Source organism: Grammomys surdaster, unplaced genomic scaffold (genome assembly GCF_004785775.1).
Source record: "Grammomys surdaster isolate TR1022 unplaced genomic scaffold, NIH_TR_1.0 146, whole genome shotgun sequence".
Taxonomy (NCBI): domain Eukaryota; kingdom Metazoa; phylum Chordata; class Mammalia; order Rodentia; family Muridae; genus Grammomys; species Grammomys surdaster.
In genome coordinates, this window is record NW_021604604.1 from 3908025 (window position 1) to 3934376 (window position 26352).

Below are 26352 nucleotides of genomic sequence, written 5' to 3' on the forward strand. Positions count from 1 at the left end.
GTCTTGAACAACAGGCTATTGTTTCCTCCAGGTTTCTCTAAGCCACCCTGGCACCTGTGGTCCTTGCCAGCGATAAATCCTTCATCCTGATAGAGTTCTCCCACTATGAATGAACTCTCCCGTATGTAATGCTAGCTAGTATTCTTTGTGATTGTAGTGCTAGATAGGTATGAAAATGAGTCAGAGTTTTCCCTTTGTGTGCAATCATCACTACAACAAGGACTTTCTGCTAGAACAGAGACCTGCTTTATCTGGTAACCTGGGTAACCAGAGCACAGCGGAGTTCCTTTCCTACCTTCTGGTCCACCACCAGAAGATGGTGTCAGATCCCCTGGATCTGGAATTACACATGATTTTTGAACCCCAGAAGTGCATGTTAGTTCAACTCTGGTCCTCTGCATGAGTAACAAGCACTTCAACTACTAACTCATCTCCCCAGTCCCTCAGCTAGTATTCCGGCTAACTTTACTTAACTATGTATGGGCTTACTGTAGAATATTATTTTTGGTAAAGTGGGAAATGACAGAAAATGCTGATTCCTTTTATTGAGATTAACTTTGAATTTTTAATTTTTCAAGTTAATTTATTTATATACAGTGTTGCCTGGAGTGCTTTTCTAAACAGCACATCACAGAAGTCAGAAAAGTGGCAAGTGGACTTTCATTGAAAGCTCTGAGTACAGCATTGCACCTCATGGTTAACACAAAGCACCGGTACATCCTGGGTGTCATGGTTAAGCCATGGACATCACTAATTTGCATATTTACAAAGAGAATTTTCCAGCAGATGGCAGTCAAGTGTCTTATTTTAACAAAATAAGATTATTACAATAAAGTGTGCCAATGGAAATAAAATGTCTTGAGGATTGGTCAGCCTTTTCAGCTCAAAGATGGTGGCACTGTTCCTGCCCTGCCAAGTTCTATGCTTCTTCAGCCTCTTTTAACCCTCCAAGTTGTGTGAAGGGGATGCTGTTGGTAACTTGCCCACAGCCTCAATTGGAACACAGTAATTTGGGGATTCTCATGTGGATCTTGGTCTCCTTAAAACTCTGTTCCCTTCTATGCTGCACTATTTCAGAAAACAAAAGTGTCAGAACTTGAAGAGATTTGGCTGGCCATAGTGACAAAGTTGACTCAGCCTAAATCAGCCAGGCACCAGAGGCCCTGGTACCTCTCAACACAGCCTGCTGCTCCTTCTGCCTACCGCATGCTTACTACAGTGCTGGTAACACTGGTTGCTGAGGAGAACAGAGCAATAACATGGTTTAAATTATTCTGTACATGCCACAGAAATATGTAAAATGAAAACTTAATTCAGGTCACAGTCATTCACAAGCTACTGAACATCTTTGTATCCAGCATACTTTGAATACACATGGATCATTTTATGATGGTATACTAACATTCTTGACCTACCGTTCAGTTAAAATTACTATAGAAAATATGCCAATCATGAATAAAATAACTCAGAAATAAATATTTTTTGTGCTAATCTCTAAATTAATCACCAAGGATTAATCACCAAGGATTTCCCCTAAACCCATTTAGACAGAGAAAAAATGAAAACTGCGCTTCATAAAACAAAGGAACTGCTGTGCCTCTGGGAATTTTATTTTAAAATTCATTAATAACATGGATACACTTCCCCAACTTTTTCTAACTGTACAAGGCTTAGGAAGCATTTGAAGTTTCGCTAACTTCTGAATGGCAAGCCTCCCTGGGTTCTGAGATCTGGAATGGGTTTGCTCCCTTCCCTCTGCCCTTTACACCATCAGTGACATTTACAGACAAAGTCATGCAGTCTTTAAAGCAGTACCACTGACCTGGTCTAATTTTATAGCCTTCAGGACTGATTGGAAACAAAATGATGTCTTCATATTTTACTAAAATCTAATTTTAAAACTCAAAAGGCTTTGAAGCAATTGGAAAATACAACAGTTATAGATACAGACTTGTAACTTGGTCCTATCAATCTCTGGGAAAGCAGCTACAAATTAAGTTTTCTACACATCAAATTTGGTGGCCAAATAAACCTCAACATTTGCTAGCATCTATCTTAAAGGGACAGTTACAGAAAATTCTTCATCTTTCCAAGGTCAATTTCTAAATGACTTCTTATAGAGAGACGGCCTCACCTTGGGATTTAATGACAGGGTTTATGTTAAGGGCTTAATTTCTAGCAAATCTTTGATTTGATAGGGGAAGAAGTTTTTGTTGAGAGAAAACAGAAAAACAGGCCAATGTCTGTGACTGTGAAGCTGTCATTTGTTTTCACATACTCAGTTAAATATAACTGTTTTGTGCTTAGTGTTTTATGGATGATGTGCTCCCTCTGGGAAAGTGTGCATGTCAGAAAACTCCATGAGGGCAGAAAATGTAGTTTTATTCTATCACAAATCCTTGGGCTTTAAACCCCTAAGAATGAGGACTGGAGATAACGCACAACTATTGGTCACAATGTATAACTTTGTCCCACAAATCATAAGAAGCATGTGAAGAAGGAAGAGTTACAACATTGTTACTGGCTTCCTTATAGGTTGTTTCCTGAGCATTTTATGTGTAGACTGAATGCATTTCCTCGCCCTTGCTCCCTAACCGACTAGTGACTAGAACCCATGACTAGAACCCAGGCCTCGATATCTGTTTCAGAAAGGTACTACTCATTTAATCCCTCCCCACAACAGGTGAGGGAGCTTCATCTGCAAACAAGGTCTGGCCAATCCCATTTCTGAACCCCCAGCAGGCAGCAGTTAACCCTCACACACACACACACACACACACACACACACACACACACACACACACACACGAGGAATCCCTATAAAAAGTTAAAATTTAAATAAACTGCAGGGGACAGCAGGGAGGGGTTAGTCTGCACAGAGAGTTGGCATTGACCAAACTCAGACCAGTGATGAAAACACCAGAGAATGTCAGCAGTGGCAGACATTATTTTTTCTTTAACACAAAAAGGCTTTTTTAGTGCTATTTTTTTTAAAAAGTTTTACATTGCTTAGTGTTTTATAAAGAAGCATTTTATACATCGAGGTGTGTCAGCATGTCCTTTAGAGCCAGTATTTTGAAGGCAGAGGCAAACAGATCTCTCAGAGGTGGAGGCTAGCCTGGTCAACACAATGAGTTCCAGGACAGCCAGTGCTACATGATAGACCCTGCCTCAAATGAAACAAACAAAAAAGAAACGTAATTAAAATGTCCAGTTCCATCTGGTCGGATCAGAAGCATCTGGCAGGACAGGATTAATTCATTCCTACTCTAGTATTCCTTGATAAGGAGAAAATTATGTATAATGTGAAAAATGCCAACTGCAAGGTAACAATGGAGTAACAAGAAATGAGAGAGAACTCACCATCCAATATCTAAAGATACTGTAACCAAGGTAACTTAACTTTGGTTGTTACCGTTGTGGTCATCTGAGAACTGCTGTAGCTGTGGTTGGTTTTGTTGGTTTGTTTTGTGTGTGTCACACAGGTTCTTAATTTGTCACGGGGAACCTGAAATCCTGCTGTGGTCAGCTCCCCAGTGCTGAGACATAAAACAGAGCTAAAAATACTCTTAATTAAGAATTATGAAAGCTACTTTTTATTTCCTGGGTTGTTAAATGGCTTTGTAAGACAAACTACATAGGCAGGATAGAGAAAGGGAAGCTACAAAATTAGGAATAAAAATTACATCTTCCTATGCAATGTGTCTAAGAAATTGCTGTAAAGAAACAAGATAGGTTATGAAAGTATTACTGAGGTCAGGGGTGTACATTGTACATACATAACCATGAGTTCCATCCTCAGCACCACCACAGAAAGGAAATCACTCAGTATTGTAGCTTGACATAAGAAAAGGGGGGAGGATTGGTTGCTGGTTGTGAAGAAGTCTTGAAATATGCAACAAAGCTGTTTGCTTGTAAAAAAAATAAATAAATATGCAGAGGTAAACATAGGAAATGGGTGCTTTTCCTCTTAGGAAACTAAACATAAATGAAGTCCCAAAAGGAAACTCAAAACCAGGTTTTCAGGGACCACAGTAGTGTAGGGACTTCCTGGGCTACCCTGTTCCTCTCTGTTCTTCAGACCTCTAAGAAGTCCTTCTCAAGAAGTAAACCTTTAGGGGCTAGTAAAAGATGGCTCAATGGTTAAGAGCCTTGACTGTTTGCTCTTCCAGAGGAATCTAGTTCAATTCCCAGCACCCACACGATGACTTACAACCATCTGTAACTCCAATCCCATTCTGGCCTCTGGGCACTGGGCATGTACCTGGTACACAGACATACACACAGACAAAACACACGTACACATAAGTTAATAAGAGATATAAATTATAAGTTAAGAGATAATAAATTAAAACAGATATATCCTGTTATGCTCAAAGATATAAGCATAGCAACCAAGACATGTGAATCCAGACAAATGTTCCTAAGGTGAGAGATGTATTGGCTAGGTAGGAAAATTAGGAAAAAAAATGTTTTTTGCAACACTATCTTTAGTGTTCTGTTGGACTCTACTTTGACCCCATTACAGCCTCCTAAGTGAAGTGTGTTAAGTCTGAGCCTGCTGCTTTTATTCTCCTACCTTGAATTATACCTTGCTAATTATACCTACCTTGAATCCCTGAATATATAAATTCTGAAAGTTGGGAAAGGGAAAGTGAACCTGGGACAAGGGAATCCTAAGGACATATTTTCTGTGTCTGCAGCCTTGAACAGGAATCATGATAAGACCCCTCGGTGGGAATGGAGAACTGGATTGTCAGAATGCACAGAAGGCAAGAAACACTTTATGCAGGGTGAGAAGAAAACAATTCTGGAACTAGGAATAAAAGAGGGCTTTCCTAGATTCTCAGGAAGCAGGCAGTTGATCTGCAGATCGTATTTTGATTCAGTGTTCTTAAGTGGCCACGCAAAACTCCTTTCTCAGGGCCCGGCACCCCCCTCCTTTCTTAGGGCCCGGCACCCCTTCCCCCCATCTTTCTCTCCACATTCCCTTTCCTGTCTTTTTGTGTAACTGGCAAGGTCAGGTTTCCTATCTGATCTGTGAGGACGTAACTAAAGGTTTTCAAACAGCATGTCTCACTTATATCTAGTCGCAAAGATGTGTGTGTTGTGTTTATGCGTTTTATAGAAAAATAAATATCCTAAAACCCTTAATTGCCTTTTAACTTTTTCTTTATTCATGTAAATGATTAGTACTAGTCTTTTCATACATTGTAGGTAATAATTTCTAAAGGATTACATAAATATAGAAAACATTAAAAATTTTTCACATTGAACAAAACTAGGATGTACTTGTCCAGACATTTAGAAAGATCTTTAACAACTGTTATCCTTACTCTCCTGTGAATTTGAGTATTGTAAGACTTTGTTCAGTTAGCAAGCGGCTGATAGCTGTCGACCCTCTGCAGAAGTATGTCTGAGTATCCAGGAGAATAGTACCTGAAAAAGAAAATTTGCTGTCAAAAATATGGAAATTTTCATACAGTAGAATCCAAAGAGTCTATGTAAAGAATTTATTGAGATAATATATAGGGCTGGTGAGAAATAACTTATGGCTCAATCAGTAAAGTTGGTGAGTTCATCCCTGAAGCCCATGTATTACAAGGACCCAACCCAACAAGTCTGACCTTCACAAGCATGCTGTGGTGCATACGCACACACACATAAATAAATATAAAGTGTTTTAAGCTAAATCATTGTCTGAATGAAACTTCACATATGTTCCATAGTGCTGATGCATAAGGTTAGGGCATGTGAAGAAATAGAACCCCAACTCGCAGTGTTGTCCTAGATACGGAAACACTTCAAGAATGTAAGTGTGGTGACAAAGGAGATATTTTCCAAGCACCTCTTCAATCCAGGGGTAGTATTTCAGAGACATTCTTGTTATCATATTAAATGAGTGGTGGTACTTAAAGATCATAGCTAATAAATGTCTTATATATTAGAGAATACAATCTGTTATTGATAATCAACTTCTGCATTCCAATTGCCTTAGAAACCATGTCTTAATGTATAGTTGGATCAGAACCAGTCATAATTCACATGGAAAACAATTGAATAAATGCCTTATAAACACTCATTATATAAAATAGAAAATTATCTTCATTGCTTCTTGGGCATATGTAGTACCATACATTTATATTTTCAGATTTCTAAATTGATCATCTCATAAAATACTTTGTATAAAATATTAAATATATGAATAGTGTATATGAATGGTGGTATGGTGTGGAAAGAATTTACATTTACATAAAAATGAGCCAAATAAAATCTGGTACATATTCTAATGTAGAAATTGATTTAAAAACTGAATATTTCTCAAAAAAACAAAAAAAACCCTGAATATTTACTCAAAATGATTAATCCTCTGAAAATATTTTCTATACATTAAAGTTAATCCTGGGATTTATCCTTTGTTAGGTGTCTTTATGCCTTTATCAAGTTAGGAGGGCAAAACAGAGCTATATTTTCTTTAATAGTGTCCCTTGTTCACAATCAAAGTTACACACACAGACACAGAGCATGCTCTTTTTCCTGCACTCATGTGCACAGACACATACATACACAGATAATTAAATATAAATAAAATTTTAGCTGGATGCAATGGCACATGACTTTGCTCCCAGCACTCAGGAGATAGAGACAGGTGGATCTCTGTGAGTTGAACACCAGCCTAGTCTAACTAGCAAGTTCCAGATCAGCTAAGGCCACGTAGCAAGTCACTGGTCTTGTCTCAAAAAAAATAAAATAAAAAAGCCACCAAATTTAGAAAAATTAGTTTCAAAATGGGTTTCTTAGTCTAGCATTGCTGCGGAACTGGCTAATTGTCTTTCTATGTCTGAGTCAGTACAGTTGTTAAAGCTAATCCCAGTTTCATTGGCTCCTCATAAATGTGTTGGACACATGACAGGTTAGTTTTTCTATAAATGTGAGGAGGCCAGGTTTTAAAAATCTTTTAAAATGTGCTACTTAAAATAACCACTAGTCACATAGGGCTAAAAAACACTAGAAATATAGTTACTATGCTAAGAAATTTATTTTAAAATTTTAACTTCAAAACTGACAAATCAACTCTTGGAAAACACAAAACGTGTTTGGAATCATTTGTGAGCCTGTCTTTCCCCATGTTAGTTTTATACGATCTAAATTTAACCCAAATATTTACAATGAGATTTACCATCTGAATTAAGATATTCTAGAAGTAATAAGATATTATACAAATGTAAACTAACTAACTTTATATTTATTACAAGTTAAACTTATAAGGTTTCGATAAGTGGAGTCTTAAAAATTATTAAAACTTATTTGCCATTTCATTTTACTTTCTTAAATGTGACTAACAGAAAATTGGAAACGATACATATGGCTCATGCTATACTTTTACTGGACATTGCTAAACTAAAAGTCACACTTTATCAGTCAGGATGTACCAGTAATTCTTGAGTCTTAGCTAGACTCATTGCCAAGCTTACTGCTATTGCCAAATGTCCTTCACCAAAGACCTCAGAGACTTCACAGTCTCTAGGACGCCCAGCAGCCCAGAAGTGAGTAAACATCCCCAGATCATCAACAGAGCAAGCACTTACAATTGCCCAGCCCCTCATAGATGCAACCGACCCCACATGCATCTCAAAATATAGACCTATAAATAAAGATATCAAGTTATTCATTTACTGTGAGAAAGACTTCGTTCCAACTACTGTGGTGGTAAGGAATTAAAAAGTAGCTTCCTACTAGGAAAAACTATGTAACTCCGGCTCAGCAATAAAAGACATTCTAAACACACCACAATAATTTTATATTTGTAAATTTGGAATAAACACTTTGCTTACTATGCATTTGTTATCAAAACAAATAGCAAAAAATAAGGACCCAAGTATAATGTCTCTAACATGATTATGAGATTAAATTTGATTTACCTAATAATGCCACTTAATCTCAAGAGGAAAAAACGTGAGAATAGAGATACCCCAAAAGAAACAATGAGACATGCTGCCTGGATTGAATTCTTACTCATTTAAGCCCTTTGATTATGATGTCATTTGATTCTAATGTTATAAGATAGGTAATAACATTTACAAACACAGAAATTCTAGCTTAAATAATAAAATAATTGTCTTCAAGGTCATTTAGGAAATAATTAGAACTGAGATGGGAACCTAGGTCTGTCCGACACATGAGCTGAGTTTTTCTCAAAGAGTAACAACAACAGCATCATAAAACTCTCAAGAATATACAACTTGGACTGGAGAGATGGCTCAGCAGTCAAAAGCACACTCTGCTCTTGCAGAGGACCCAAGTAGAAACCTGAGTTTTGTTCCCAGCGCCATGTCAGATGCTCCAGGGGATCTGTCTGGGGGCAGCTGGACTCATGTGCATATACACAGACATGTAATTGCAAGCTTCTAAAAAGAATCCAAGCCAAGTTTAGTAGCACATGGCTTTAACCCCAGCGCTTGGGAGGAGAGGCTAATAGGGAAAGGTTAGCGAATCGGGGAAAGTCTGATCTATATAGCAGGATCATCTCAAACAGCAAAATGAACAGTTGCTTCCTCCTTTCCTCCTCTTCTTCCTCCTCCTCCTTTCTCTTCTTTCTCCTCTTTGTCCTAACCTTCACCCTCTTCTTTTTCTTCTTTTGTATATGTGTTATACGCAGTGTGTGTGTGTGAGTGTGTGTGTGTTCTATGCACATGTGTGTGGACATAAGTACGTCATTCGCCTCCTTGTTTTGGGGACAGAATCTCTCAGTGAATCAACCTCACTGACATCAATTGTCTGGCTGGCTTGTGAGCTCCCATGTTCTACCTGTCTCTGCCCCCAATACCTAGGCTATGTGTGGCCCAGGTTCTACACAGGTGTAGGGATTCAAACTCAAGCCCTCTTGCTTACATATGAAGCATTTCTATCACTGAGCCATCTCTCCAGCCCCCAACGTCTACATTTTGACACAGATAGGAAAACCGAGAATTGGTTTGTAATATGGAACTGGTTAACGTCAATTTTTCCCACCTTACTATTTCCTCGGGGTAGCAGCTGTTGATGTTGTTGATGTACTCCTGGAGGATAGACCCAGGTTCCGCTTTTATCTCTTGGATCTTTTTAAGTCCACCACTTGTTACAAAGAGCCTTCGAGCTTTGCTGTCATGGGGCAGCACCTTGAGAATAGAAACAGATAAAAACGTAATCTTTACTTTTCCAAGTCAGGTTATTTCTCTTCAAAAGTTATATCGCACCAGAAATAATGCAGAAAATATACTTATGTTCAGTATACTACCTATAACTTAAAGAGCCGATGACTTGAAGAAAAATACATTCTTTTTCAAAGTACATTAACCCTCGTGTAGTAGAGATGAAATAAAGGTATGTGACAGAGGAGCTGGTGGAGACCTACTCATACCTAGAGCTGCATGGATCTGAGGTCTCTCCACTCTCCACGGAAGTGAAGGCAATCTCTGTAACAAGGAAGAGGAGGGCCTCTCCCATCATCTCCTGAATACATTTCCAAGTTCCAGATTCACGAGTCTTTATCCCAAGCTTTGTCTCCAGAACATCAGAGCATGCAAGCTATGTGATCATTTGCATTTCCCACTGAGGAAACACCTCCTGGCCTGGATATCTCTTGCCTGCTGTTTAATATTCAGCTCAAATATTACCTCCCTTAAGAAAACACAAACTAGATATGGTGGCATACACCTGTATCTCAGCAGACAAAGGCCAGACGATCATGAGCTAATTGGATTATGAACTAAAGGTCAATCTAGGCCATACAATGACATCCTATCTTTAAAAGACTAAGGCAGTTCAGTGATAACATTTGACAAGCATGTCCAAGTCCCTAGGTTTGATCCCAACCACTAGAGATAGAGATGGGGGGGTAAAGGAGGAGAAGGAGAGATGGGGGGTGGAGGAGGCAGAAAAAATGACCTTGTTTATAATAAATAGCATTAAAACTGTTCGACTGAGTTTGTTTTCTCTCATTAACTAAAGAAACTTTGGTTGGCTTTAAACACATGAAGTTTTGTTTGCTTGTTTTCTTATTATTGGGGGTGGACACATGTACCACAACATGCACATGCACATGGAATCAGAAAACAACTCTGTGAAGTTGGTTCTCTTTTTCCATCTTCATACAGGCTCCAGGGACCAAACTTGAGTCAGGCCTAGGTGGCAGGTGCCTGAGCTTACTGAGACAGCTCATCAGCCCCAACATGGGCTGTTGTTTTAACATTACATCCGTATTAGAGGGTTGCTCACGCCATAGCACATGGATGGAAGCCAGAAGACAACTTGCAGGAGTTGGTTCTCCCCATTCACCATGTGGGGTCCTGATCACACACAGATTGTCAGGTAAGATGGAAACACCTTCACCTGCTGAGCCATGTCACTAGGCCCAAGTGTCTTGTCTTTTAAAAAAACAATTTTGCTTGTTTTTGCTTTCATTTTGGGGTGTTCTTATGTACCTCAGATTGAGCTAAACTCTTGCCATATGCTACTCATTTAATCTCTACAACTGTCTATGGAGTAAGCATCCTTAATCCTGTCTTATGTGTAAGCAAACTAAGGTTTAGAGGGTCGAGACTTGCCTGAAGAATTAAAGGTGTAACTTGGAATATAGTTCTAGCTGTATTCCAAGGTACAGCAGCCGCCATGTGTGTGGCTTTAAGTGCCGTCCTCAGCACCAAAATCAAAATAAAACTGTAACTCAGCAGAACGGAGTCTAAGCGCATGCACTCTGGCACATGACTTGTGCAGGCCCTGATTTCTTTCATTTGTTTTTGGATTTGTTGTTTGTTTGTTTGTTGCTTGCTCGCTTATTTTTTGAGAGGATCTCACTTTGCAGCCCTGTCTGGCCTGGAATTCTCTGTATAGTTCAGGCCAGCCTCAAATATACAGAGATCTACCTGACTCTGCCTCAGGCTACATGGTAATAATTTATTTTTCAAAATGTATATGATGTTTTGTATTTAATTCTGTGTACCATGTACATGTGATCATGGAGACCAGAAGAGGTCATGGATTCCCTGGGAATGGAGTTATAGGCAGTTGTGAGCTGCTGTGAGAGTGCTGGGAACTGAAGCCAGGTCAGAAGAACAGACAGTATTCTTGACAGCTGAACCATATCCACAGCCTCTGCTTAAAGCCCCTGCTTTAAGTCAGATCACTGTCAGGGGGGCCTTGTTGGCTCTGCGCTCTGAGAGTCCACCCCCATCTGCAATGATCTACAAAGCGTGCTGTTACACTTGTGTAAATTGTTCATAAGAAGTCATTGTGTGCCAGATGACTCGGAGCATCTCCAGTACAGAGTTTCTAAAGTGTTTCAGGGGCTCAAAGACATTTTTTCTTTTCTCAAGATGTTCCTAGGCTGTGTTCCTAGGCTAAAAGCGAGACTAAAGGACACTGGAAACTACTAAAAGATAGGTCCTGGCAGAAGCCATCTATAGAGTAAGGTTTCCTAGGTGTCGGCCTATTATCGCCCTCCATACCGTTTAAGGAAATAGTACAGAGCTTGAGAACTGAATAACAAAGGATGAAGTGTCTCATTTGTCTGTGAGTCTTACTAACCAGTGTGACCTGCATCAACTGAGACTGGTGAGAACTGAGTCTTAAACAGTAAAGCCCAGGGCCAATTTCACAGAAGGAAACAGAAAAGCAAGCGCACAGATACTGTTCATGGTCTCCCCTTCTCCCAGGCCACGAGAGTGTCTCTCACCTTACTGAATTGTCCAGTCACATACTTCAGGATATTGGGAGGCGCATCATAGAGAAATGGCTCCAGAGCTGGGAGGTAGGTGCATTTTTGGATGATATTCTTTATGGCTTTTTTACTCTGTTGAAATACAAAGCAAAGTAAATAAAAATCTTGGCAATTCATATCTCATATTTCTGGAATTTGACAATGAAGTCAGTTCTTCACAGTTGTTACATTTTTTAACAATTTTCTGCATAACTTAACAGCTGAACCATTGCCCCCAGCCCCTGTAGACCCCTTTTTAAGGGTCTTAAAGTCAGATACACAAGATACGGATCTCCATTTCTCAGTGCTGAAGGACTATTTTGACTGGTACTACCAGTTTTACCAACTGAATCCTGTTAAACTTTAAGCTATGCAGTGAATAGGGGAGTTCTTAAATATACTTCAGAACATTAAAACGATAAAGTGGGGCTGGAGAGATGGCTCAGAGGATGAGAATTCCAGTTGCTTCTCCAGAGGTCCTGAGTTCAAGTCCCAGAAACCACATGATGGCTCACAGCCATCTGTAATGGGATCTGATGCACTCTTCTGGTGTGCCTGAAGGCAAATCACTCACACATAAAAATAAATATTAAAAATCTACAAAATTAAAAAGTATAAAATGTACTTATTTACTGTAAACTAACATGCATTAGAATAAATATATAAGTATACATTTATAGCTATTAAACAGATAACTAAAGGATTACATTTGTTTTAATCAACAATATAAGATGATAGTTATTATAAAGTATATAACATACAATAATACATAATATAGTTATATAATTATTTCTTTATATAAATGTATACATATTATATAAATATTTATATATAATATCTATATGGTGTAGGTACTCTATGCTGCCTAAAAGAGTTAATTTCACATAGATGCATTGATAAATGTCTAGTGTGTGAATTTCTCAGTGTGTATTTGTAGACACTGCTATAGCTCATGGATAGAAATTGATCCATCATTTTCAAGTAGAAGAAAAACAGAATCTACTCAACTGTCCTATCAACTGTCAAATGAGAATCACTCCCCAAACATGGGTACCACATGTACGGTTCCCACCTCCCCTCCTGCCAGCACTCTCCCTGCTTTCAAACTGATACAATATTGCTGTCCCCTGCTGTGGGCGGGGCTGAAGGGCCCTGCTGTGACGAGAGCACTGCCTGGAGCTGTGGCTGGCTCTGATACTGTTTCTTTGTATGGTGTGTACAACTTGTTTGCCCATAGGTAGTTCTCTCTAAAATCCCACATCTTGGGTGTGGTGAGCATCCAGGCTACCTTAGGGACTTTGCTCTTTTCTTCCTCTGAAGTCACAGCACATTTTGCCCTTCTGCTTTTGTTACTGTGTGTCTAACAATGCTCTTGAAATGAAGGGCCATTTCGATTTTACATCATGGACAATTGCAGTCAGTAAAACTTTTGTCCTATTTGTGCTATCATTAAAGGATCTCTTGGATTTTAGGTTTTCTTTAGAGAACCAGACTCAGGAGTCTTACACAGCCTCCATTGCTGCATAGGTTAACTAAAGAATGGAGAAAGGTAGCCCACAAGCAGTGTGAATTGAAGAGACATCACAGTTTCCAACACACCTGATTACACTGCCCCTTTGTAAACCATCTTAAGACCATGATGACCTTAGCAGACCAAGAAATTTAACTTAACTGCTATTGCTAACAAGGTCAAATAGCTGTAATGGCGAAGATTATATCAATCACAGCTCTCAGACAGCCCTGCTCCAACTCAGACCGTTCCAAGTGGATGGTGACTGATCAAGTCATTAGTCAAGAGCCCTAAAAAGAAATCTAATGACCTCAGAAGTTTGTGGAGTTTTCTTTCCTTAATATGATAACAGTCAACTGTACTGTCCCACATGAAAGAATTATTAATTAAGGTTTTGCTTACTTGTTTACCTCTGACCTCTGAAAATAAACACCCAAATGATCAATTTAAAAATAGGCAGGCTGCAAATAGAGCTCACTGACAGGGGCTTGCCTAACATGTAGAAGGCCCTGAGATTGGTACCAATTTTCAATTTAAATTCAAATTTAAATAATAAAATAGGCAGAAGATCAAAATTCAAATTTAAATAATAAAATAGGCAGAAGATCAAAGAATATTCACAAACAGACAGGAAGTATATGAAAATGTTCCAACACTACTAGCCATTAGGAAAATGAAAATCAAAAGTACTCATTAGGATAGCTACAGTAAAGGAATAGAATGAATAAAAAAAATTCATTAGCAAGTATGTGAAAAAGTTGATTGTATAAGAAAACAGTGCAGTAGTTTCTTAAATCTTAAGTCTTAAAGCATTAGCAGTGGCCCACCAATTGTACTTCCAGAAATATACCCAAAAGAAATGCAGGCATGCCTCCAGCTTAGAGACACAGTAAACGTGCCTGCTGCGCGAGTCCACCCAGCAGCCTGAGGTTGATCTTCAGATGGAAGGAGAGAATCAACTCTATAGAGTTGGCCTCTGATCTCCACATACAACCATGGTACATATGTCTATGCACATACATCATGCACATACATACATGTGCACATATGTACATGTGCACACACACTACTGATAAATTTTTTTTAAAAATTAAAAAATATGTCCACATGAATACATGTGAAAACAGATAAAGAGTTTAAAGAGCTCAGTGTCTATCTTCAACTGGCAAATGATAAACAGTGGAGTATTATCCAGCAACAGAGAGGAACAAATGGCTGATATGCGCTATGGAAGAGTCTTAAAAGTCAGGTTAGGGGCTGGAAAGACAGCCCAGTGGTTAATAGTGGCTGTTCTTCCAGCGGACCTAGGTTTGATTCCTAGCACCCACATGGTGGCTCACAATGGTTGTAATTCCAGTTCTAGGGTATCTGATGCCCTCTCTGGCATCCATGAGTACCAGGCACACATGGTACACAGAGCACATGCAGGCAAGACAACCATACACATTAAACGAGCTAACAGAACTCTTTCAATCCAGACACAAAAAGTTATGGATATTGTATCCACTCATAGAGACAGGAAGAAAATTAACAGTTGCTTAGAGGCAGAAGAGATGTGGAAGGACAACTAATGGAGGGAAAACTTCAAATCAGTTTGTGATGATGATTTCACAATCTGTGAGTAGATTCAAAACCATTGAGTCTTATACTGTAAGTAGGTAAGTTACGTAAGTTATATCTCAATAAAGTTACTAAAATGCAATGGAAAGCATGACCATGAGAACATGAGACCTATGTGTGGTTAATGTCCTGGAAAGTTTCATAAGGATTCATATGCCAACATAAGCTAAAGCACTTCAGCATGATGCTCTAAAGAAAATATATTGGATGATGTAGTCAAATAACAGACTTTTCACTCTTTATTAAGGCACTAGAACATCATGGGGGCAGCGAACAGTGACCACACAGGAATAATCCCAAGAGGCTGCTCATTGGCTCTCCCTGATCAGAACCAATTAGCCAGTGCTTACGGATGCTGACATGCCTTTGAGACAAAAATGAACCCTGAGCTAGCTTCCTTCTTTGAAAGCTGCCACAGAGTAACAAGTGGGAAATGCCACTAGACAGTTGCCAATGCTTTTGGATACACATTTTCTCAGTGAGCTGGTGTTAAGTCAAACAGGCTTTGGGAAGGTTTGTTGTCAGGGAAATGACTAAAGGTTCCCTTTTTAAACATTTAATGCCTGGTGTGTTTCCTAAAAGTAAATACTGTATCAAAAGAAACTTCATTTCTATCAGTTAGCCTAACAAAACCTCCTATAATGAATTAAAACAGAATAAAGGTTATCTTGCTTTTAAAAGTAAGGTTTTTCAATTAATTTTTCTCCATGGATATTTGTACAATATAATGTCACAATGGTTCATTAAAAATATTAGATGGGCAGGGGGGCTGGCTTAGTGACTGAGGGCTTTCATACCTAGCATGTCCAAGTTCTCAGGTTAATCCTTACACCACTTAGAAGTAAAAACTATACATTGTAATCTGTACATTGTAATCACTGGTAGCATTGTATAAACTATCTGATGCTACCTAAGGGCCACATTGCCAGGGTTTCTTAAACTATAATTCCTGTTGATTACATTATTAATCACCCATACCTTGACAAATCAGAACTGTAAATGGGTCTCGGATTTCTCAACAGAAAGTTGAAGAACCATACACTGTATACCTGGAGAAGACCTGGGAGGGCCCAATGCTGATCTCCTGTCTGCCCGGTATTGCTATCCACGTTACCTGACTGCGACCATCATGTGAGGGGCGCCCTGAATCTATGTAAGCATTGCTTTGATCTGGAAAGTCTTGCAACTTGAACAATCAATGTCTAGAAAAGTAGCGTGTAAACATAACCAAATAAAGAAAGTCACTTTGATAAAACTTACAAAAGGGAACTTTCTACCTTGTCATCCAAAGCTGCATTTCAGCACGTGTATTTCACTGTTCGTTAATTTACCCATTTAATTAAATTTTAATGCGCTCTATTATTAATTTTGCTTTGGGCTTTAATTACATTTATCTTTTGTTTTCTGCGTAGGGGAGGGTGCGAGCTCATGCTAGCAGCAAGTGTACGGGGCTCGATGGATCAACAGACAACTCGGCCTGAGGCAGGCTTTCTGCCTCCTCCATGTGAGTCCTGGGGATGGAACTCAAGTCTTCAGCTTGGGCAGAGATCACCTTTACCCATCAAGACATGGGGCTGGCCATGATTACCTTATTTTGAATTACTGTCTTTGCTGTAAACCTCTCCCAAGTCAACTGAAAGCCCTCCATATATTCCTAATGTGTATGCTAGAAAATACTTTTCTTTCCTTGAATTTATACAATTATTAAATAGTCTGCCCTACTTTATATGCCTATTTCATGAATCACCTTCATGGCCACTAATATTTTTTTAAAATCTGCCTTTTTAAAAATGCATGATTCAAAAAACTTTTAATTTTGTGAATCTTAAACATTTTAAAAAGAAAGAAGACACAGAATTAAAAGATCAGACATCCTTGAAATTAGGAGACATAAATTATAGCTTCAGAAATATTTGCTAGCTAGTTATATCTTTGAAAAGCAATTTAAATTCTTTTGGACTCATTTTTTTTTTTTACTGTAAAATGGACAGAATGTTCTCCATCAAACCCAATTTCAAAAGATTCTTTTTTTCTTTCATTCCTATTTCATAGAAAATGTCCACAGCAATATAGAAAACCAGACATTCACTTTACATCCAAGTGTTTATCTGTACAAAATTTCCTTGAAAAGACATCACTGATCATGGAGACAAGGGTCACCAGTTTTCAGAGATAAGGTACCCCATTCTCCCATTCTCCCATTCTCCCATTCTCCCATTCTCCTGACAGATTTGTATTTCCTTGACTGAGAAAAGTAACACAGTCCATCAGGAACATCATGATATTTGAACCACATGTTTTAAAGAAAGAGAAAGTGTGTGCCCAGTCTCCCGAATCCTGTTAAAAGCAAGCACGTACTTTCACCTGTAGGTCCTCAGAGCTCTCTGGGGACATGTACAAAGCCAGCAGCACTGGCAACGTGTTTGTGATAGCGACAGCCCGTGCATGCTCCGGAGTGTGTCTCCCAACCTGCCCAAGAGCCCAGGCAGCCGCAGCTTTAATGTGATCTTCCGGTTCTTCTGACAGGCAGTCTGACAACTGCGGTACACCCTGCAGAGGGAATCAAAAGAGCAAGTGTTATACATCTAGACCGGGATTAAAGTCCTCCCTGTCTCTCAGGCATTACAAGAAATCATTTCAGCCTTGATCTCTCTCTCCTTTTTCCCCCTAAATGGTTCAATAAATACTTCCATCACAAGAGAAGCCATTTCTTAAGTCACTAGAATGATGAGAGCTAAATGACCTTAATTACCTATAACAATCCAACTTAAATAAGAATGTCTCTACCAGCTCCTCTCCCCCAATAGAGCACATTTAAGCAAACAAGAGGGATGTCTCAGACCAAGCAAAACCAGATTCCACTGGGACGAACAGAAAACTTTAAAAACCTTAAAAACTTTTAAACTTGTTTAAAAAGTTAAGACTGAGGACAGCTCTCAGTTCAACCCTCAGCGACACACATACCCCACCCCGAGTACAGTGAATCTGAAGTCAAATAACTACTACAAACTAAAAATCAGGTGAATATGAACAAGAATCCATTCTAACAGCCTCTTATATGGACCATCTTCCACTAATATCTTCCCTGAAGGACCACCTACATTTCCGGTCGGTTTGGTCTACTTTATAAGGACAGTTCTGCTCATTGTCACTGGTCAGCTGTGACCAGGTTGCTTTTGTTACAGGGGTGGTGTGTGTGTGCATTTTGCATTTTAGACTCTAATTTTGTTTAAATAATAAAAACATTATCGAAAGTCCTCAAAATAAGTTTATAGATCTAGGGAGAAAAATCAAACATATTAAGGGGCTGGAAAGATGGTTCCGTGGTTAAGATCACTGCCTGCTCTTCCAGAGGGCCTGGGTTCAATTCCCAGCACCCACATGGTAGCTCACAGCTGTCTGTAATTCCAATATCTGACACCCTCACACAGACATACATGTAGGCAAAACACCAATGCACATAAAATAAAAATAAATACATTTTAAAAATAAAATAAACGTCAAGTTTCAATTCCAGATTCTGTATAAAGCATAATTTTATAATTAATTTGAGACAATAGTAATCATTTCAAATGTAGTACTGTGAGAACTGGTATCACATGTTAATGCTGCCGTGGCAAAGGTCAAGACCATCATGTGTGCCTTCCCCATAGCCTCTTAATCTGTCTTTTCTTTCTCTTTTCTTTTTCTTTCCCTTCCCTTCCCTTTCTTTTCTTCTTTTCTTTTCCTTTCCTTTCTTTTCCTTTTTCCTTTCCTTTCCTTTTCCTTTCCTTTTTCCTTTCCTTTTCCTTTCCTTTTTCCTTTCCTTTCCTTTCCTTTTTCCTTTCCTTTTTCCTTTCCTTTTTCCTTTCCTTTCTTTTCCTTTTTCCTTTCCTTTCCTTTTTCCTTCCCTTTTTCCTTTCCTTTCCTTTCCTTTCCTTTCCTTTCCTTTCCTTTCCTTTCCTTTCCTTTCCTTTCCTGTCTGTCTGTCTGTCTGACTTTGGGCTCAGTTTCCTAAAACTCACCATGTTTTTATATCCTGTGAGGATGGAGTGACTTGGGAAGATGGGACCAAGGAGAGGACCAGCAGACAGTCCTTGCACTTCACCCCAAGCTCCACATCACTGGCCCCAACTGTGACTGCACAGATGAGACCAGGAAGGTCTCTGGGCTTCAGAGGCAACAGAGAGCCATAAATAACAGACATTATCAACTGGTCCTTGTAGCCCCTCAGAGGACAAGGAAGAAACACCTCTCATTGCTGTGTGATTTGCTTCAGACCTCTGCTTCTCCCTTAGTGCTCAAAGAACTGAAAGCCAAGCCAGTGGCCGCAGCCCTCCACCAAAGAAGGGGAGAATGTCCTGGTCAGATTCAGAAGGAAATGTAGGATGCACAAGCAACTGCAGCCCCCTCCTCATTCTAATGAGACATCTCCCTGACAAAGGAGCCACGGATCGAAACCCCAGGCACATCCCTGTTGACCCCTCCAAAAGCACCAGTACTGCCCTAGTCATTCTGTGGGGAACAGGAACAAAAGAAACTCAAGACAGAGAGAGCTCAGTACAGGGAGCATCATGTGGAAAAGGTAGGAAATCAAGATCTGGGGGCTCCTTTGTGTTGGGAGGATTAGCAAGGGGGAAAAATCCCCATTTCTGTTTAACAAACAGCAGCAGGTTTTCTATACTGATAAGAACCCAGCCCCCCAGAGGGCTGCCACACACAGTGTGAGCACACAGTGTGAACTCGAAGTCTTTGAAGTGATCTTCAGGAAATCCATATCTATATTCCAACATATTTTGTGAGCACCTACTACGGGCCACAGGTGCACTGTAGAGTGGGTTCATATGAAGCTGTAAATTGAGAAAAGGCTAAATTTCCAAAGCATAAAACAACAAAAGTCCTGCTGTTTGCTGAGCCCTCTGAATGCCTGATTGCATCTGAAAAGAGAGCTAGCCAGCACCATCTCCTGACCCAGATGAGAGCAATGGAGGAATACACAGACCCTGGGTGCCTGAAAGTGATAAATGGACAAGTGATTTAAATGAAGTTTTTAGCTAGAGTCTTTTAAAGTATGCACAATTATTCCTTCAAGATATACATGTACATAATCTTTAAAGACAGATTACAGTAATGCTCAATAAATGGTTGATGTTAGGTATAAAAAGCTTTACATATTTTATAACTCACATCTCTCTTCAAAGATCTCCCCTCGGACACATATTAATAAACGCTGACGTGTATAAGCAGTAAAACAGCTGAACTCAGTTAGGCAATTCTTTTACTGTGTCTAGTTATGTTTCCTATCCTGGGGTCAGCCTATGGTTGGGTCTACCATGAAATTGAGGAGAAACAGAAGCATGCACCAACCTTGGAGATGATCACAGCCATGGCCAGATTCTCAGAATGAGCAGCCACATAGCCCAGCATCATGATGCCGGGCAGTCGTATGTTCCCTTTGCAGGATCCGATGCAGTCGATCACTGCGGCCACGCCTCCGGCATTAACAATTAGCTGGGAGAGCTGGAAAAAAAGAATAAGACCCCAGACAGCACCAGATGCTCTTTAGATCTGACTCAGCCACACCCTGTTTAGTACTTAAAGCTACCTGGTAAAGGTGACTACCATTCTGCATTTATTAAAGAAATGCTCACGTATAATAATCCTCCATTTCAAATGCCCAAATATTCATGGTGGAAAAGTTTATTCTGTGGTTAAAAAGAAAAGATACAACTTTGACCCTTATTGTAATGAATTTCAAAATTCCTCTAGACAGTAAGCTGAGGACTAGTTCATACCTAGCTAACCACAAAAGTGCCAATCACAATGCCTGATGAATCAATGTCCAAAGACATCAGACTTGACATCTGACCTAATTACCCGCACACCAACTGTAATTACAAGCTGGGTGGTGCCCTTTGGTTCTGGAAAACCTCGACTACATAGAGATGTTGGATGAAATTTACTTTTAACATGTAATGAAATGAAAAACAGATTAGTCAAAATATGCACAGGAAAAGGAGACAACTTCAAAATCAACACAGGCTTGGTTTGTCTCTCTTTCACATCTAAAAACTCAGAGCAGAAAATCACGTTAGAGCAGCTAGCTATCTGAGTACCACAGCAGGCCAGGAAGACTCTGTGGTTGGTCCCAACCTACCCCGGCCATATCATTCCCATGCCCCCAGCTGTCATAAAATGATAAGGATGGTAGAGGTTTGGGGTCTCCCCACAGTCTAGAAATGGAAGGCTAGCAATAATTAGGAACTGTATTTCAAACTCAAATGTCATGAATACAACTCAATGGATCTCAAATGGAGGTGATTTTGTTCTCTAGAGAACATCCCACAACATTTGGAGTCAAGTTTCATTGTTACTACTTGTGGGGGAGGGATGTCAATGACATCAAGTGGGCAGAGCCCAGGGACACTGGTGAGCATTCACTCTACCATGTACAGACAGTCACATCATCCAAAATGTCTGCAGTGCTGAGGACGAGGAGCAATGGCCTCGTGAGACTGCATGGAGCAAGCTCAGACCTCATAGACAAACTGGTGTTTAATTTAAAAAAGCAAAACTGGAGTTTAACTTCGTCTTGAGGTCTGTGTTTTGTTTGGGTTTGCTTTGCTTTTACCTCTGGCGTATGCTTTGCAATCTCTCTAATCAGAGTACATGCATTCTTCTTCACAAAGTCGTCTTTGTCCTTCAGACAGGTGAGAACGACTGGGAAAATCTCTGCCTCAACAACCATCTCTGCTAGGTCTACGGAGTGCTTTGCAATGTGACTCAGAGCTGAGAGGACCTGTTGCTGATAAGCAAAAAAATAAAGTGAAGCAGAGAGTTACAGATCCACTGGTCCACCTCAGAGCTCAGATACAAAGTGTTACAGATCCTCTGGTCCACCTCAGAGCTCAGATACAAAGTGTTACAGATCTGCTAGTCCACCTCAGAGCTCAGATACAAAGTGTTACAGATCCGCTAGTCCACCTCTGGGCTCAGATGTAACTTAGAATCATGATAGTCTAATTTCTTTATCAGAAAACAAACAGCCACATAGATATTAGCATAATCTAAGATTTCTGAGCCTTGGGACTTTCACACCTTACTCACAAACTCAATTTTATTATTATTAGATTTTTTCCCATTGGTTCTCTACTGAGTACTTTAAAACCTTTTACATGTAATTAAAATATAGGACCTTTAGGTAAATATCCCTTCTTGATTACACATACAAAGGTTGCTAATTTATGATATGCGTGGTACAATAACAGCAAAATGAATGTCTTTATGGCATGCTGTTTGTACCATCTGAAATAACTCCCCATCTGCTTAGCTAATGTTAGTATTTTAAAACTATACATATGTAGTTGTATAACTGGTAAATTTAGAGAGCTACCAGAGACTGATAAGCATGGTAATTTTAATAAGAAATTCAAATATTCTAGTGATGTGCTAGAAGTTATTTGGGGCAGGCCAATGCCTTGTTTTAATTATTAATATTAATACTAATGCTACCTGGAATCTTCAGCATTGCACACAGATTTCTAAATAGCATCTTAAATGTGACACCCAAAGCATTATTTTCACATTAAAAGACCCAAGACAGGATATATTCGTGTCTGTTTCCCATGGTATTTGCTAATTGTTTTTCCTTATAACATTAGTCTGTACACATCTCATTGTTTTGGATTGTTGAGCACTGGCTTGTCTGTTGTCTCCTGACCTCACTTGTAAATACCTTCAGTTTTTCATCAGGGTTGAGGATCATCTGGGCTAAGTGAGCAATGGCTCCGACATCCACCACCGTCTGCGCCAACTCTGGAGAGTGCTTTGCAATATCACTGAGGGCGGAGGCAGCAATCCTTTTCAAAGCAATCTCTGGCTCCTGGATACAGAGTACTAAAAGAGGAACAGCTCCCGCATCCACCACAGCTTGTGACAGTTCTGTGGGTCCAAGAAAAGTAATTAAGTGAGTATGGGTGACTGACCCTTGTGCAAGCCATCTTTCACCCTGACAGATACAGCAAAGAAAAAAGGGGAGGGTGTACTTCACTCTCTCGACATCTGCATTTCAAATCAGCCTTTCTGGTTTCATAAACCATGTGGACCAATCCTGAGCTGAAAAGAACATAGGTCAATAGATGGACCTCCATTTACATGAACACATTTGAGGTAGATTAGGCTGAAATGGCTTGTTATTCTTTTTTTTTTTTTTTTAAGAGAGTAAGCAGATGTCAGCTGTTTAAGCTCTGGCAATTCTGCACTTCTCAATAGGGAAGCATTTTATGCATGGTTTACAATAACAGAGAAAATTAAAGTACAAAAATTTACCAACCGCACTAATGAGGCAGTATTTTGTGCTATTTATGTGAGTAAGCATTAGCATGACTCGTGGACCAATAATGTCGATTGTTAAATTCCTTTCATCTTGTAATACTTTGAAAATATTTTCAAAAATGTTTTATACAAAATAAAAGGCTGTCTTTTCATTGTATTCTAAAATACTTTCAAAAATGAAGTTTGCAATGTATCAACATACTTTCATATTAATATTTAGATAAAGGACTATATTTATCTTAACCATGCTATAGAGAGAACAAACAAATACAGTGCTGATTTACTTATATGTCCATGAATAACAACTATAAAATAATAATGTGACACTTCAGAGAATGAGCGTCATCAGAGCAGAGCCTTATAATGTGGGTGCAGTAAGTGCCACCTGAGAAGAGGAAAGCTCTGTCCAGTGACACAGTCGACTCCTGATGCATGTGTGGTCTCGTTGGATTACATACATCATTTCTCTAATCTCTTCCTTACAACTTACACTTTTATTTCCCCGTATTTCTAGTGCATATATATAAATTGTCAAGCTAAAATAGCAATTTATCATATCACTTAAATCTTTAATTTGGGAAAAAGTTAATTTTTCAAAAGATTGGTAATACTACATTTTCTAAAAACAAACTAACAAACAAAAAACCTCTAATGTTAGCAAATACAGGTTAGTGTCTATAATTTGTGTTCCTTAAATTATTAATCATAATAATTCCTTAAATCATAATTACCTTAGAAGACTCAATACTGTATAAACATTTTATTTATTCTTTCATTAAACAGGTATTAATGGAAGGCTACTATGTGCTAGGCTCATTTAGCAAATATTTTAATTTAAAAAAAAACTTGGTATGTAATATGATATAAATAGGGAGCTTATATACAATCTCAAAAAAACTTGAGGAAGTAAAAGGAATTTTTATTTTTTTTACAAATATAATATCAGAAAGATTTGGCTATCACATGGCAATGTAGTAGGTTCCTCGAAAGTATCAAAAAAATCTCTGGTCTGCTGCTGCATCTACCAGAAGATGGACAGGACAGCAGGCACGTAAGACAATCCCTGTTTCTCTCCCCAACCCACCCCCCCCAGAGAACTGAAGACAATATACAGTATGTGCCACTTCTAAATATAATACTCAAATTTCCTGTTAATTAACTGAGAAATGCAACCTAACCTAAATTATACAGGTAGATATCTGGTAATATCAATTGATATTTGCCTCCTGGAATATAATGGGTGTGATGGTAAATGCTGTCAACTTGACACCCAGGATGCAGACCTCCAGGTGCACTGGTGAAAGACTGTTTAGATTAAGGCTAGTGTCTGAGAATGTCTGCAAAGGACTGTCTTAAGTTAATTGATGTGGGAAGGCCTGGTTTGATGGTGGCCAGCACCATTCCCTGAGCAGGGTGATTCTGGGCTCCGTAAGACTGAGTCTGCAAACTGAGCACCACCCCAAATGACTTCTTTCATTCCTCTCTGCTCTTGACTGTGGATGTGACGTGACCAGTTCTAAGTTCCTGTCACTTTGTCCTGCCGGGACGCATGAGACCAGGAATTAGGAGCTGAACAAACCCTTTTTTCCTCAAATCATTTTTCACAGCAGCAGAAAAGAAACTAAGGCAATGAGCCAGATGTTTATCCACAGAAAGTGGAAAGATAAATTCACTGTGAGATCTCACTCTCACACGGTGATAGGAGTAATGAACATACAGTATAATTCAACTCTTTAATGGAAATATTAAGCAATTCCCAGCTAAGTAAATAAGCCATTAACAACAAAAACTCAAAGTTCTTTCTACAAAGCATCTATGTTAGATTTATATATATTTTCTCATTGAATTTTTGGGGTGACACATGCTCCATCACCCAAATGGTGAACCATTAATAATAAAGCAGACTGTCCTGACAAAGCTATCTACGTCTCCCTATGCTGCTCTGCAGTCTCTGAAAGCAGCACTGTTAAATGTCGGGAGACTGGGAGGTCCCTGGAGAAAGATGTGCAAGATGAAGAAGTTTCCAAGAACCTTCAGTAGGCCCAGCAAACTTTCACTTAGATTCTCTACTTAGACCCTTTGCATCAGCAAGTGTATATGGTCCCATGGTGCAGGGGTCTGCACTTGAATGCCACATGGTGTTCCTTAGAAGTAATATTGACCTATGATCTTCACTCATGCAGTTTCTATTAGCTGCTCTTCCACAGGTAAGGGCACCTTACCTGGGGATTCCACTGTATCATGTGCACACACCCTGCCTTCAGCCTCTCTCTCTCTATTCAGTGATGCCTCTTTCCCCTTTCCTCAATCACCACTTTCACTGGTGTATCAAACCAGTGGCCAGCATGTATACCCAGCAGTATATGTCAGTGAGGGAATCACGTTGCCCAAAGGACCTCAGTTGAAGTCTACTGGAAGCTTTGTGAAGGGCTTTTCTGCAGTACACTGAGTTCACAATAGGAAACACCACCACCGTTTCTTTGCTGGCTATGGCCATGTCTGCAAACAACGTCTGGAGCACCAACCCTGTCTTGTGGATGACATTGCTGACATTTTGATGGTTGAGTACAGAAATGAAAGACATCTGGGGCCTCCATGACACTGTCCAGTTGGAACTGCCCTGACTCTGAACTTTATGTCATCTGCCATAAATTTCTTTTAAAAGTTCTTATTGCTTAAGTCACTGTGGTCAATGCTCAGCAACTAACAGCTAAAAACACCCAGATATACAACTATTGCCTCTCCTATGCTTGCTATATATGTCTATACATGTCAGGTGTTCAGAGAGTGCTTACTACCGGCTGGAACCCTGGCTGGACTTGGAGGAAGTAGAGCAGAATTAAATCCCTGTTCTAGACCAGAACTCGCTCCAGGCGAATGCAGGAAGAGACCTACAAGCGCAGAACAGGACCAGGCCTGGGTCTGTGGTGCATCAAGGGAATGTGTACAGGGGCTTCATCCCAGGAAGTGCTACCCACTTTCTCCCTGATACCCCCACCCCTCCTTTTCCTTTGCTTGTCTACGCTACAAAAAAAGCAGTGAGGAACAGACATTCACAAACTATGTACCTCTAAAACTTTGCCTACAAGAAATTTCAGAGAGCTGGATTTGTTTAGTTTTTGTGTGTGGGTGTTTTGCCTGCACGTATCTCAGTGTACCATATTCACACCTG

At 39.5% G+C, this 26352-nt stretch overlaps 1 protein-coding gene across 1 annotated transcript in view; it reads right to left on the reverse strand.

The window, feature by feature from the left end:
- Positions 1-5157: 5157 nt before the first annotated feature.
- The window catches only part of Spag6 (sperm associated antigen 6), a 53077-nt gene continuing 31882 nt past the window's right edge, over positions 5158-26352 (reverse strand). The window contains exons 5-11 of the mRNA XM_028764921.1: positions 22582-22787; positions 21478-21651; positions 20214-20366; positions 17226-17417; positions 11714-11830; positions 9013-9158; positions 5158-5439 (exon numbers count right to left, since the gene is read on the reverse strand). Coding sequence (XP_028620754.1) covers positions 5370-5439; positions 9013-9158; positions 11714-11830; positions 17226-17417; positions 20214-20366; positions 21478-21651; positions 22582-22787 — 1058 coding nt within the window. The 3' untranslated portion in view covers positions 5158-5369. The remainder of the gene's footprint in view (positions 5440-9012; positions 9159-11713; positions 11831-17225; positions 17418-20213; positions 20367-21477; positions 21652-22581; positions 22788-26352) is intronic.